Source organism: Lampetra fluviatilis, chromosome 67 (genome assembly GCF_964198595.1).
Source record: "Lampetra fluviatilis chromosome 67, kcLamFluv1.1, whole genome shotgun sequence".
Classification (NCBI taxonomy): Eukaryota; Metazoa; Chordata; class Hyperoartia; order Petromyzontiformes; family Petromyzontidae; genus Lampetra; species Lampetra fluviatilis.
Genome location: NC_136341.1, coordinates 1,643,277 through 1,661,692, shown reverse-complemented (window position 1 = coordinate 1,661,692; position 18,416 = coordinate 1,643,277). Strand labels below are relative to the sequence as shown.

The 18,416-nt window shown below is 55.8% G+C and overlaps 1 protein-coding gene across 1 annotated transcript in view; it reads left to right on the top strand.

Moving 5' to 3' along the window:
• Nucleotides 1-18,416, top strand: part of LOC144952385 (sodium leak channel NALCN-like) — a 94,780-nt gene that overhangs the window by 26,049 nt on the left and 50,315 nt on the right. Inside the window, exons 8-9 of the mRNA XM_078882777.1 lie at nt 993-1,097; nt 2,038-2,151. Of these exons, the coding sequence (XP_078738903.1) occupies nt 993-1,097; nt 2,038-2,151 (219 nt within the window). The remainder of the gene's footprint in view (nt 1-992; nt 1,098-2,037; nt 2,152-18,416) is intronic.

The window sequence follows — 18,416 nt, the reverse complement described above, 5'->3', positions numbered from 1 at the left end:
ATCACCCACTCGCTCACCCACTCACTCACTCGCTCATCCACTCACTCACTCACCCACTCACCCACCCAATCACCCACTCGCTCACCCACTCACCCACTCCCTCACCCACTCACCCACCCAATCACCCAATCACTCACTCACCCACTCGCTCACCCACTCGCTCGCTCGCTCGCTCGCTCGCTCACCCGCTCTCCCCCTCGCTCGCTCACTCACTCGCTCGCTCACTCACTCGCTCACCCGCTCGCTCACCCACTCACCCACGCATTCACTCATTCACCCACTCACCCACTCGCTCATCCACTCACTCACTCACTCACTCGCTCACCCGCTCGCTCACCCACTCACCCACGCATTCACTCATTCACCCACTCACCCACTCGCTCACCCACTCACTCACTCACTCACTCGCTCACCCGCTCGCTCACCCACTCACCCACGCATTCACTCATTCACCCACTCACCCACTCGCTCACCCACTCACTCACTCACTCGCTCACCCGCTCGCTCACCTACTCACTCACTCACTCACCTGCTCGCTCACTCACTCACTCACCCACTCACTCACTCACTCATTCACTCACCTACTCACTCACTCACCTACTCACTCACCCACTCACTCACTTATTCACTCACCTACTCACTCACCCAATCGCTCCCCCACTCACTCACTCGCTCGCTCACCTACTTGATCACTCGCTTAACCACTTGCTCACCTACTCGCTCACCTACTCACCTACTCACTCACTCACCTGCTTGATCACTCGCTTAACCACTTGCTCACCTACTCGCTCACCTACTCACCTACTCACTCACTCACCTGCTTGATCACTCGCTTAACCCATTGCTCACCTATTTACCTACTCAGCCACTCGCTCACTCACCTACTCACCCACTCGCTCACCTACTCGCTCACCTACTCGCTCAGCAGTCCGCTGGAGGCTACACGGGGGACCTTTACCTGTGCCTCTGTCCCCCCCCCCCCCCCCCTTCAGAACGTCTTCATCGCGGTCATCATTGAGACGTTTGCCGAGATCCGGGTCCAGTTCCAGCAGATGTGGGGTTCCCGTGGCAACACGACCTCCACCGCCACCACGCAGGTCAGGGAGATGATGGGGTGGTCGCCATAGCAACGCGGGCGCTCGTCGCCATAGCGACGGACATCGTCGTGGCGACAGATATTGACGTGGCAACGGACACTGCCGTGGCAACGGACATTGCATTGCCGTAGCAACGGACATTGTCGTAGCAACAGACATTGCCGTAGTAACGGAGATTGCCGTAGCAACAGATACTGCCCTAGCAACAGACACTGTCGTAGCAACGGACATTGCCGTAGCAACAGATATTGCCATAGCAACGGATATTGCCGTAGCAACGGACATTGTCATAGCAACAGATATTGCCATAGCAACGGACATTGTCGTAGCAACGGACATTGCCGTAGCAACGGACATTGCCCTAGCAACGGATATTTCCGTAGCAACGGAGATTGCCACAGCAACAGATACTGCTGTAGCAACGGACATTGCCGTAGCAACGGATACTGCCGTAGCAACGGACATTACCGTCGCAACAAATATTGCCATAGCAACGGACATTGCCGTAGTAACAGATATTGCCATAGCAACAAATATTGCCTTACCAACAGACATTGCTGTAGCAACGCCTATGACTATCGCGACAAATAACCATAGCGACACGTGTCGTCTTAGCAACGTGCGTCGCCATAGCAACGTGCGTCGCCATAGCAACGTGCTTCGCCTTAGCAACGTGCGTCGCCATAGCAACTCCCGACAAGGCGTGGGGGGGGGACACTGGGAGACACGTGGACACAGGGAGATTGTTGTTGTTGTTGCTGCTGCTGTTGTTGTGGCTGCTGTTGTTGTTGTTGTGGTTGTTGCTGCTGTTGTTGTGGCTGCTGTTGTTGTTGTTGCTGCTGCTGTTGTTGTGGCTGCTGCTGTTGCTGTTGTTGTTGCTGCTGTTGCTGCTGTTGCTGCTGTTGTTGTTGTTGTGGCTGATTGTGTTGTTGTTGTGTAGGTCTTTCATGAAGGGAGTGGTGGTGGTGGTGGTGGCGGTGGTGGTGGTGGTGGCTGGCAGCTCGTGACTGTGGACGTCAGCAAACCACGTGGCTGGGCTCCCTCCTGCCTGCAGGTGAAACACTCACCACACTCACCACTCACCACACTCACCACACTCACCACACTCACCACCACACTCACCACTCACCACACTCACCACTCACCACACTCACCACACTCACCACACTCACCACCACACTCACCACCACACTCACCACTCACCACACTCACCACTCACCACACTCACCACACTCACCACACTCACCACACTCACCACCACACTCACCACCACACTCACCACTCACCACACTCACCACACTCACCACCACACTCACCACCACACTCACCACTCACCACACTCACCACACTCACCACCACACTCACCACTCACCACACTCACCACACTCACCACACTCACCACACTCACCACCACACTCACCACCACACTCACCACTCACCACACTCACCACACTCACCACACTCACCACCACACTCACCACACTCACCACACTCACCACCACACTCACCACTCACCACACTCACCACACTCACCACACTCACCACACTCACCACCACACTCACCACCACACTCACCACTCACCACACTCACCACACTCACCACACTCACCACCACACTCACCACTCACCACACTCACCACTCACCACACTCACCACTCACCACTCACCACACTCACCACTCACCACACTCACCACACTCACCACACTCACCACCACACTCACCACTCACCACACTCACCACTCACCACACTCACCACTCACCACACTCACCACACTCACCACACTCACCACCACACTCACCACTCACCACACTCACCACTCACCACACTCACCACACTCACCACCACACTCACCACTCACCACACTCACCACACTCACCACACTCACCACCACACTCACCACCACACTCACCACTCACCACACTCACCACACTCACCACACTCACCACCACACTCACCACACTCACCACACTCACCACACTCACCACCACACTCACCACTCACCACACTCACCACACTCACCACACTCACCATACTCACCACACTCACCACCACACTCACCACCACACTCACCACTCACCACACTCACCACACTCACCACACTCACCACCACACTCACCACTCACCACACTCACCACTCACCACACTCACCACTCACCACTCACCACACTCACCACTCACCACACTCACCACACTCACCACACTCACCACCACACTCACCACTCACCACACTCACCACTCACCACACTCACCACTCACCACACTCACCACACTCACCACACTCACCACCACACTCACCACTCACCACACTCACCACTCACCACACTCACCACACTCACCACCACACTCACCACTCACCACACTCACCACACTCACCACTCACCACTCACCACACTCACCACTCACCACACTCACCACACTCACCACTCACCACACTCACCACCACACTCACCACTCACCACACTCACCACACTCACCACACTCACCACTCACCACTCACCACACTCACCACTCACCACACTCACCACTCACCACACTCACCACACTCACCACACTCACCACCACACTCACCACTCACCACACTCACCACTCACCACACTCACCACACTCACCACCACACTCACCACTCACCACACTCACCACACTCACCACACTCACCACTCACCACACTCACCACTCACCACACTCACCACACTCACCACTCACCACACTCACCACCACACTCACCACTCACCACACTCACCACACTCACCACACTCACCACTCACCACTCACCACACTCACCACTCACCACACTCACCACTCACCACACTCACCACACTCACCACACTCACCACCACACTCACCACTCACCACACTCACCACTCACCACACTCACCACTCACCACACTCACCACACTCACCACACTCACCACCACACTCAGCACTCACCACTCACCACACTCACCACTCACCACACTCACCACTCGCCACACTCACCACTCACCACACTCACCACTCACCACACTCACCACACTCACCACACTCACCACAACACTCACCACTCACCACACTCACCACTCACCACACTCACCACTCACCACACTCACCACACTCACCACACTCACCACCACACTCACCACTCACCACTCACCACACTCACCACTCACCACACTCACCACACTCACCACACTCACCACCACACTCACCACTCACCACACTCACCACTCACCACACTCACCACTCACCACACTCACCACACTCACCACACTCACCACTCACCACACTCACCACTCGCCACACTCACCACTCACCACACTCACCACACTCACTCACCACTCACCACACTCACCACTCACCACACTCACCACACTCACCACTCACCACACTCACCACACTCACCACACTCACCACCACACTCACCACTCACCACACTCACCACTCACCACACTCACCACTCACCCCACTCACCACACTCACCACTCACCACATTCACCACACTCACCACCACACTCACCACTCACCACACTCACCACTCACCACACTCACCACTCACCACACTCACCACTCGCCACACTCACCACTCACCACACTCACCACTCACCACACTCACCACTCACCACACTCACCACACTCACCACACTCACCACTCGCCACACTCACCACTCACCACACTCACCACACTCACCACACTCACCACACTCACCACTCGCCACACTCACCACTCGCCACACTCACCACTCACCACACTCACCACTTGCCACACTCACCACTCACCACACTCACCACTCACCACACTCACCACACTCACCACACTCACCACTCACCACACTCACCACTCGCCACACTCACCACGCACCACACTCACCACTCACCACACTCACCACACTCACCACACTCACCACACTCACCACTCACCACACTCACCACACTCACCACTCACCACACTCACCACACTCACCACGCACCACACTCACCACGCACCACACTCACCACACTCACCACGCACCACACTCACCACTCACCACACTCACCACACTCACCACGCACCACACTCACCACTCACCACACTCACCACACTCACCACGCACCACACTCACCACTCACCACACTCACCACACTCACCACACTCACCACTCACCACACTCACCACACTCACCACTCACCACACTCACCACACTCACCACTCACCACACTCACCACTCACCACACTCACCACACTCGCCACACTCACCACGCACCACACTCACCCCTCACCACCACACTCACCACTCACCACCACCACACTCACCACCACCACACTCACCACCACACTCACCACTCACCACCACACTCACCACTCTCACCGTGTCTCCCCAGACCCTGATCCAGGCCACCGCGTTCCACACTCACCACCACCACACTCACCACCACCACAATCACCACTACACTCACCACTACCACACTCACCACACTCACCACTCACCACCCTACTCACCACTCACCACAATCACCACCACACTCACCACCACACTCACCACCACCACACTCACCACTACACTCACCACTACCACACTCACCACACTCACCACTCACCACCCAACTCACCACTCACCACACTCACCACCACACTCACCACTCACCACCCTACTCACCACTCACCACACTCACCACCACACTCACCACTCACCACACTCACCACTCACCACACTCACCACACTCACCACTCACCACACTCACCACACTCACCACACTCACCACCACACTCACCACTCACCACACTCACCACTCACCACACTCACCACTCACCCCACTCACCACACTCACCACTCACCACACTCACCACTCACCACATTCACCACACTCACCACCACACTCACCACTCACCACACTCACCACTCACCACACTCACCACTCGCCACACTCACCACTCACCACACTCACCACTCACCACACTCACCACTCACCACACTCACCACACTCACCACACTCACCACTCGCCACACTCACCACTCGCCACACTCACCACTCACCACACTCACCACTCGCCACACTCACCACTCACCACACTCACCACTCACCACACTCACCACACTCACCAAACTCACCACTCACCACACTCACCACTCGCCACTCTCACCACGCACCACACTCACCACTCACCACACTCACCACTCACCACATTCACCACACTCACCACCACACTCACCACTCACCACACTCACCACTCACCACACTCACCACTCACCACACTCACCACACTCACCACACTCACCACTCGCCACACTCACCACTCGCCACACTCACCACTCACCACACTCACCACTCGCCACACTCACCACTCACCACACTCACCACTCACCACACTCACCACACTCACCACACTCACCACTCACCACACTCACCACTCGCCACTCTCACCACGCACCACACTCACCACTCACCACACTCACCACACTCACCACACTCACCACACTCACCACTCGCCACACTCACCACGCACCACACTCACCCCTCACCACCACACTCACCACTCACCACCACCACACTCACCACTCACCACCACCACACTCACCACCACACTCACCACTCACCACCACACTCACCACTCTCACCGTGTCTCCCCAGACCCTGATCCAGGCCACCGCGTTCCACACTCACCACCACCACACTCACCACCACCACAATCACCACTACACTCACCACTACCACACTCACCACACTCACCACTCACCACCCTACTCACCACTCACCACAATCACCACCACACTCACCACCACACTCACCACCACCACACTCACCACTACACTCACCACTACCACACTCACCACACTCACCACTCACCACTCTACTCACCACTCACCACACTCACCACCACACTCACCACTCACCACCCTACTCACCACTCACCACACTCACCACCACACTCACCACTCTCACCATGTCTCCCCAGACCCTGATCCAGGCCACGGCGTTCCACACTCACCACCACACTCACCACTCACTACACTCACCACTCACCACACTCACAACCACACTCACAACCACACTCAACACTCACCACACTCACCACCACACTCACCACTCACCACACTCACCACTCACCACACTCACCACCACACTCACCACCACACTCAATACTCACCACACTCACCACTCACCACACTCACCACCACACTCACCACACTCACCACTACACTCACCACTCACCACACTCACCACTACACTCACCACACTCACCACCACACTCACCACACTCACCACACTCTCACCATGTCTGCCCAGACCCTGATCCAAGCCACGGCGTTCCACACTCACCACCACCACACTCACCACTCACCACCACACTCACCACCACACTCACCACTACCACACTCACCACTACACTCACCACTACACTCACCACCACACTCACCACACTCACCACTCTCACCATGTCTCCCCAGACCCTGATCCAGGCCACGGCGTTCCACACTCACCACCACCACACCCACCACTCACCACCACACTCACCACCACCACCACACTCACCACCACACTAACCACTACCAAACTCACCACCACACTCACCACACTCACCACCACACTCACCACCACACTCACCACACTCACCACACTCACCACCACACTCACCACCACCACACTCACCACCACACTCACCACACTCATTGTGTCTCCCCAGACCCTGATCCAGGCCACGGCGTTCCACACTCACCACTCACCACTACCACACTCACCACTCACCACTCACACTCACCACACTCACCACCACACTCACCACCACCACACTCACCACCACACTCACCACCACCACACTCACCACACTCACCACACTCACCACCACACTCACCACCACCACACTCACCACCACACTCACCACACTCACCACTCACCACACTCACCACTACACTCACCACACTCACCACCACACTCACCACTACACTCACCACTCACTACACTCACCACCACACTCACCACTACACTCACCACTCACTACACTCACCACGACCACACTCACCACCACACTCACCACTACACTCACCACTACACTCACCACTCACCACACTCACCACTACACTCACCACTCACCACACTCACCACTACACTCACCACACTCACCACCACACTCACCACTACACTCATCACTCACTACACTCACCACCACACTCACCACTACACTCACCACTCACCACACTCACCACTACACTCACCACTCTCACCATGTCTCCCCAGACCCTGATCCAGGCCACGGCGTTCCACACTCACCACCACACTCATCACACTCACCACTCACACTCACACACTCACCACTCACCACTCACACACTCACCACTCATCACACTCACCACTCACCACTCACACACTCACCACTCATCACACTCACCACTCACCACTCACACACTCACCTACTCACACCACTCCTTACACTCACCACTCACACTCACCACTCACCACTCACACTCACCACACTCACCACCACACTCACCACCACCACACTCACCACCACACTCACCACCACCACACTCACCACACTCACCACACTCACCACCACACTCACCACCACCACACTCACCACCACACTCACCACACTCACCACTACACTCACCACACTCACCACTCACCACCACACTCACCACCACCACCACACTCACCACCACACTCACCACTACCACACTCACCACCACACTCACCACACTCACCACACTCACCACCACACTCACCACCACACTCACCACACTCACCACACTCACCACACTCACCACCACACTCAACACCACCACACTCACCACCACACTCACCACTCTCACCGTGTCTCCCCAGACGCTGATCCAGGCCACGGCGTTCCACACTCACCACCACCACCACACTCACCACTCACCACTACCACACTCACCACCACACTCACCACTCACCACCACACTCACCACTCTCACCGTGTCTCCCCAGACCCTGATCCAGGCCACGGCGTTCCACACTCACCACCACCACACTCACCACTCACCACTACCACACTCACCACCACCACACTCACCACTCACCACTACCACACTCACCACCACCACACTCACCACTCACCACTACCACACTCACCACCACACTCACCACCACCACACTCACCACCACACTCACCACCACCACACTCACCACACTCACCACACTCACCACCACACTCACCACCACCACACTCACCACCACACTCACCACACTCACCACTACACTCACCACACTCACCACTCACCACCACACTCACCACCACCACCACACTCACCACCACACTCACCACTACCACACTCACCACCACACTCACCACACTCACCACACTCACCACCACACTCACCACCACACTCACCACACTCACCACACTCACCACCACACTCACCACCACCACACTCACCACTCACCACACTCACCACACTCACCACCACACTCACCACCACACTCACCACACTCACCACCACACTCACCACCACCACACTCACCACTCACCACCACACTCACCACTCTCATTGTGTCTCCCCAGACCCTGATCCAGGCCACGGCGTTCCACACTCACCACTCACCACTACCACACTCACCACTACACTCACCACTCACCACCACACTCACCACTACACTCACCACTACACTCACCACTCACCACACTCACCACTACACTCACCACACTCACCACTACACTCACCACTCACTACACTCACCACCACACTCACCACTACACTCACCACTCACTACACTCACCACGACCACACTCACCACCACACTCACCACTCACCACCACACTCACCACTACACTCACCACTACACTCACCACTCACCACCCTCACCACTACACTCACCACACTCACCACCACACTCACCACTACACTCATCACTCACTACACTCACCACCACACTCACCACTACACTCACCACTCACCACACTCACCACTACACTCACCACCACACTCACCACTCTCACCATGTCTCCCCAGACCCTGATCCAGGCCACGGCGTTCCACACTCACCACCACACTCACCACCACACTCATCACACTCACCACTCACACTCAAACACTCACCACTCACCACTCACACACTCACCACTCATCACACTCACCACACTCACCACTCACACACTCACCACTCATCACACTCACCACTCACCACTCACACACTCACCTACTCACACCACTCCCCACACTCACCACTCACACTCACCACTCACCACTCACCACTCACACTCACCACACTCACCACCACACTCACCACCACCACACTCACCACCACACTCACCACCACCACACTCAACACACTCACCACACTCACCACACTCACCACCACACTCACCACCACCATACTCACCACCACACTCACCACACTCACCACTACACTCACCACCACACTCCGCGTGTCTCCCCAGACGCTGATCCAGGCCACGGCGTTCCACACTCACCACCACCACACTCACCATACTCACCACCACACTCACCACCACACTCACCACCACACTCACCACCACACTCACCACACTCACCGTGTCTCCCCAGACCCTGATCCAGGCCACGGCGTTCCACACTCACCACCACCACACTCACCATACTCACCACACTCACCACACTCACCATACTCACCAACACACTCACCACACTCACTACCACACTCACCACCACACTCACCACCACACTCACCGTGTCTCCCCAGACCCTGGTCCAGGCCACGGCGTTCCGCACTCACCATCACCACACTCACCACCACACTCACCACCACCACCACCACCACCACACTCACCACCACACTCACCACCACCACACTCACCACCACACTCACCACACTCACCACCACACTCACCACCACACTCACCACTCTCACCGTGTCTCCCCAGACCCTGATCCAGGCCACGGCGTTCCACACTCACCACCACCACACTCACCACCACACTCACCACCACCACCACACTCACCACCACCACACTCACCACCACACTCACCACACCACCACACTCACCACCACTACACTCACCACCACACTCACCACCACACTCACCACTCTCACCGTGTCTCCCCAGACCCTGATCCAGGCCACGGCGTTCCACACTCACCACCACCACACTCACCACTCACCACTACCACACTCACCACCACACTCATCACACTCACCACCACACTCACCACACTCACCACACTCACCACTACACTCACCACTACCACACTCACCACCACCACACTCACCACTCACCACTACCACACTCACCACCACACTCACCACACTCACCACACTCACCACACTCACCGTGTCTCCCCAGACGCTGATCCAGGCCACGGCGTTCCACACTCACCAACACACTCACCACTACACTCACCACTACACTCACCACTACCACACTCACCACACTCACCACACTCACCACCACTACACTCACCACCACACTCACCGTGTCTCCCCAGACCCTGATCCAGGCCACGGCGTTCCACACTCACCACCACCACACTCACCACACACCACTCTCACCGTGTCTCCCCAGACCCTGATCCAGGCCACGGCGTTCCACACTCACCACCACCACACTCACCACACACCACTCTCACCGTGTCTCCCCAGACCCTGATCCAGGCCACGGCGTTCCACATGTCCATCCTCAGTCTGGTGGCAGTCGACGTGGTGATGGCCGCCAGCAACTACAACGACAGCGCCGCAGGGGCAGACGCTTCGCTCGGAGTGGACGTCTTCCACGTGGCCGAGGTACTCACAGACTCACAGACTCACTCACTCACAGATTCACTCACAGACTCACTCACTCACAGACTCACTCACAGACTCACGGACTCACTCACGGACTCACTCACTCACAGACTCACTCACGTACTCACTCACAACTACAACGACAGCCCCGCAGGGGCAGACGCCTCGCTCGGAGTGGATGTCTTCCACGTGGCCGAGGTACTCACAGACTCACAGACTCACTCACTCACAGACTCACTCACAGACTCACTCACGGACTCACTCATTCACAAACTCACTCACGGACTCACTCACAGACTCACGGACTCACTCACAGACTCACTCACGGACTCACTCACGGACTCACTCACAGACTCACTAACTCACAGAGACACTCACAGACTCACTCACGGACTCACTCACAGACTCACTCACTCACTCACTCACTCACAGACTCACTCATAGACTCACTCACAAACTCACTCACAGACTCACTCACAGACTCACTCACGGACTCACTCACGGACTCACTCACAGACTCACTCACTCACTCACAGACTCACTCACTCACTCACAGACTCACTCATAGACTCACTCACAAACTCACTCACAGACTCACTCACAGACTCACTCACGGACTCACTCACGGACTCACTCACAGACTCACTCACAGACTCACTCACTCACAGACTCACTCACAGACTCACAGACTCACTCACTCACAGACTCACTCACAGACTCACAGACTCACTCACGGACTCACTCACAGACTCACTCACAGACTCACTCACAGACTCACTCACTCACAGACTCACTCACAGACTCACAGACTCACTCACTCACAGACTCACTCACAGACTCACAGACTCACTCACGGACTCACTCACAGACTCACTCACTCACAGACTCACTCACAGACTCACAGACTCACTCACAGACTCACTCACAGACTCACTCACAGACTCACTCACTCACAGACTCACTCACAGACTCACAGACTCACTCACGGACTCACTCACAGACTCACTCACTCACAGACTCACTCACAGACTCACAGACTCACTCACGGACTCACTCACAGACTCACTCACTCACTCACAGACTCACTCATAGACTCACTCACAAACTCACTCACAGACTCACTCACAGACTCACTCACAGACTCACTCACGGACTCACTCACGGACTCACTCACAGACTCACTCACGGACTCATAGACTCACTCACGGACTCACTCACAGACTCACTCACAGACTCACTCACGGACTCACTCACAGACTCACTCACAGACTCACTCACAGACTCACAGACTCACTCACTCACAGACTCACTCACAGACTCACTCACATACTCACTCACAGACTCACTCACAGACTCACTCACAGACTCACTCACAGACTCACTCACGGACTCACTCACAGACTCACTCACAGACTCACTCACAGACTCACTCACGGACTCACTCACAGACTCACTCACAGACTCACTCACGGACTCACTCACAGACTCATTCACAGACTCACTCACAGACTCACTCACAGACTCACTCACGGACTCACTCACGGACTCACTCACAGACTCACTCACTCACAGACTCACTCACAGACTCACAGACTCACTCACGGACTCACTCACAGACTCACTCACTCACAGACTCACTCACAGACTCACAGACTCACTCACAGACTCACTCACAGACTCACTCACTCACAGACTCACTCACAGACTCACAGACTCACTCACTCACAGACTCACTCACAGACTCACAGACTCACTCACTCACAGACTCACTCAGACTCACAGACTCACTCACGGACTCACTCACTCACGGACTCACTCACAGACTCACAGACTCACTCACAGACTCACTCACAGACTCACTCACAGACTCACTCACAGACTCACTCACTCACAGACTCACTCACAGACTCACAGACTCACTCACTCACAGACTCACTCACAGACTCACAGACTCACTAACGGACTCACTCACAGACTCACTCACTCACAGACTCACTCACAGACTCACAGACTCACTCACGGACTCACTCACAGACTCACTCACTCACAGACTCACTCATAGACTCACTCACAAACTCACTCACAGACTCACTCACAGACTCACTCACGGACTCACTCACAGACTCACTCACAGACTCACTCACGGACTCACTCACGGACTCACTCACAGACTCATTCACAGACTCACTCACAGACTCACTCACAGACTCACTCACGGACTCACTCACGGACTCACTCACAGACTCACTCACTCACAGACTCACTCACGGACTCACTCACAGACTCACTCACAGACTCACTCACTCACAGACTCACTCACAGACTCACTCACAGACTCACTCACAGACTCACTCACGGACTCACTCACAGACTCACTCACTCACAGACTCACTCACGGACTCACTCACAGACTCACTCACTCACGGACTCACTCACAGACTCACTCATCGACTCACTCGCAGACTCACTCACAGACTCACTCACAGACTCACTCATCGACTCACTCGCAGACTCACTCACAGACTCACTCACGGACTCACTCACAGACTCACTCATCGACTCACTCGCAGACTCACTCACAGACTCACTCACAGACTCACTCACGGACTCACTCACAGACTCACTCACAGACTCACTCCCGGACTCACTCACAGACTCACTCATCGACTCACTCGCAGACTCACTCACAGACTCACTCACAGACTCACTCATCGACTCACTCGCAGACTCACTCACAGACTCACTCACGGACTCACTCACAGACTCACTCATCGACTCACTCGCAGACTCACTCACAGACTCACTCACAGACTCACTCACAGACTCACTCACGGACTCACTCACGGACTCACTCACAGACTCACTCACAGACTCACTCACTCACAGACTCACTCATAGACTCACTCACAGACTCACTCACTCACAGACTCACACATAGACTCACTCACAGACTCACTCACAGACTCACTCCCAGACTCACTGACTCACAAACTCACTCACAGACTCACTCATAGACTCACTCACAGACTCACTCACAGACTCACTCACTCACAGACTCACTCATAGACTCACTCACAGACTCACTCACTCACAAACTCACTCACAGACTCACTCATAGACTCACTCACAGACTCACTCACAGACTCACTCACTCATAGACTCACTCACAGACTCACTCACAGACTCACTCACTCACAAACTCACTCACAGACTCACTCATAGACTCACTCACAGACTCACTCACAGACTCACTCACTCACAGACTCACTCATAGACTCACTCACAGACTCACTCACTCACAGACTCACACATAGACTCACTCACAGACTCACTCACAGACTCACTCCCATACTCACTGACTCACAAACTCACTCACAGACTCACTCATAGACTCACTCACAGACTCACTGACTCACAGACTCACTCACAGACTCACTCCAGACTCACTGACTCACAGACTCACTCACAGACTCACTCATCGACTCACTCACAGACTCACTCACAGACTCACTCACAGACTCACTCACAGACTCACTCACAGACTCACTCACGGACTCACTCACAGACTCACTCACAGACTCACTCACAGACTCACTCACTCACAGACTCACTCACAGACTCACTCACATACTCACTCACAGACTCACTCACAGACTCATTCACAGACTCACTCACGGACTCACTCACAGACTCACTCACGGACTCACTCACAGACTCATAGACTCACTCACGGACTCACTCACAGACTCACTCACAGACTCATTCACAGACTCACTCACAGACTCACTCACAGACTCACTCACAGACTCACTCACGGACTCACTCACAGACTCACTCACGGACTCACTCACAGACTCACTCACTCACAGACTCACTCACTCACAGACTCACTCACAGACTCACTCACAGACTCACTCACGGACTCACTCACAGACTCACTCACAGACTCACTCACGGACTCACTCACAGACTCATTCACAGACTCACTCACAGACTCACTCACAGACTCACTCACTCACAGACTCACTCATCGACTCACTCGCAGACTCACTCACGGACTCACTCACGGACTCACTCACAGACTCACTCACTCACAGACTCACTCACAGACTCACTCATCGACTCACTCGCAGACTCACTCACAGACGCATTCACAGACTCACTCACGGACTCACTCACAGACTCACTCACAGACTCACTCCGACTCACTCACAGACTCACTCATCGACTCACTCGCAGACTCACTCACAGACTCACTCACAGACTCACTCATCGACTCACTCGCAGACTCACTCACAGACTCACTCACGGACTCACTCACAGACTCACTCATCGACTCACTCGCAGACTCACTCACAGACTCACTCACAGACTCACTCACAGACTCACTCACGGACTCACTCACGGACTCACTCACAGACTTACTCACAGACTCACTCACTCACAGACTCACTCATAGACTCACTCACAGACTCACTCACTCACAGACTCACACATAGACTCACTCACAGACTCACTCACAGACTCACTCCCAGACTCACTGACTCACAAACTCACTCACAGACTCACTCATAGACTCACTCACAGACTCACTGACTCACAGACTCACTCACAGACTCACTCCCAGACTCACTGACTCACAGACTCACTCACAGACTCACTCATCGACTCACTCACAGACTCACTCACAGACTCACTCACAGACTCACTCACAGACTCATTCACAGACTCACTCACGGACTCACTCCCAGACTCACTCACGGACTCACTCACAGACTCATAGACTCACTCACGGACTCACTCACAGACTCACTCACAGACTCACTCACAGACTCACTCACGGACTCACTCACGGACTCACTCACGGACTCACTCACAGACTCACTCACAGACTCACTCACAGACTCACTCACAGACTCACTCACAGACTCACTCACAGACTCATTCACAGACTCACTCACGGACTCACTCACAGACTCACTCACAGACTCACTCATCGACTCACTCACGGACTCACTCACAGACAACTCACTCACAGACTCACTCACAGACTCATTCACAGACTCACTCACAGACTCACTCACAGACTCACTCACGGACTCACTCACAGACTCACTCACGGACTCACTCACAGACTCATAGACTCACTCACAGACTCACTCACAGACTCACTCACAGACTCACTCATCGACTCACTCACAGACTCACTCACAGACTCACTCACAGACTCACTCACAGACTCACTCACGGACTCACTCACAGACTCATAGACTCACTCACAGACTCACTCACAGACTCACAGACTCACTCAGAGACTCACTCAGAGACTCACTCAGAGACTCACTCAGAGACTCACTCAACAGACTCACTGGAGGGAGGAGGAGGAGGTGGAGGAGGAGGAGTGAGGAGGTGGAGGAGGTGGAGGAGGAGGTGGAGGAGGTGGAGGAGGTGGAGGAGGTGGAGAGGAGGAGGTGGAGGAGGAGGAGGAGGTGAGGTAGGAGAGGTGGAGGAGGAGGTGGAGGAGAGGTGAGGAGGTGGAGGAGGTGGAGGAGGAACTGGAGGAGGAGGTGGAGGAGGTGGAGGAGGAGGTGGAGTTGGTGGAGGTGGAGGAGGTGGAGGAGGTGGAGGAGGTGAGGAGGTGGAGGAGGAAGTGGAGGAGGAGGTGGAGGAGGAGGTGGAGGAGGAGGTGGAGGAGGTGGAGGAGGAGGTGGAGAGGAGGTGGAGGTGGAGGTGGAGGAGGTGGAGGAGGTTGTGGAGGAGGTGGGAGGAGGTGGAGGAGGTTGAGAGAGGTGAGAGGAGGTGGAGGAGGAGGTGGAGGAGGAGGAGGGGTGGAGGAGTGGGAGAGGTGGAGGTGGAGGTGTGGTTGGAGGAGGTGTGAGGAGGAGGGGAGAGGAGGTGGTGGAGGAGGTGGGAGGTGGTGGAGGAGGTGGAGGAGGGAGGTGGAGGGTTGGTGGAGGTTGGAGTGGTGGAGGAGGAGGTGGAGAGGGTGGTGGAGGTGGAGTGGAGGTGGAGGAGGTGTGGTGGAGGTGGGAGGTGGTGGAGGTGGTGTGAGGTGGAGGAGGTGGTGGTGTGGTGGAGGTGGTGGGGTGGTGGGTGGTGGTGGTGGTGGGGTGGTGTGGGGTGGTGGAGGTGGTGGTGTGGTGGGTGGGTGGTGTGGTGGGAGGTGGTGGAGGTGGGAGGTGGGGTGGAGGTGGTGGAGGTGGGTGGAGGAGGAGTGGAGGAGGGTGGAGGGGGAGGTGGAGGTGGTGGTGGAGGTGGTGGTGAGGGTGAGTGGGGAGGGGGGTGGAGGTGGTGGTGGAGGTGGGTGGTGGAGGTGGAGGTGGAGGAGGTGGGAGGTGGTGGGGAGGTGGTGGAGGTGGTGGAGGTGTGGTGGTGGAGGGGTGGTGGTTGAGGAGGTGGTGGAGTTGGTGGAGGTGGAGGGGTGGTTGGAGGGGTGGTGTGGAGGTGGAGGGGGTGGAGGTGGTGGTGGGGGGTGGAGTTGGTGGAGGTTGAGGAGGTGGGGAGGTGGGGTGGTTGGAGGAGGTTGGGAGGTGGTGGTGGGGTGAGTGAGGGGTGGAGAGGAGGTTGAGGTGGAGGAGGTTGAGGTGGAGGAGGAGTGAGGTGGAGGAGGAGGTGGAGGTTGAGGTGGAGGAGGTTGAGGTGGAGG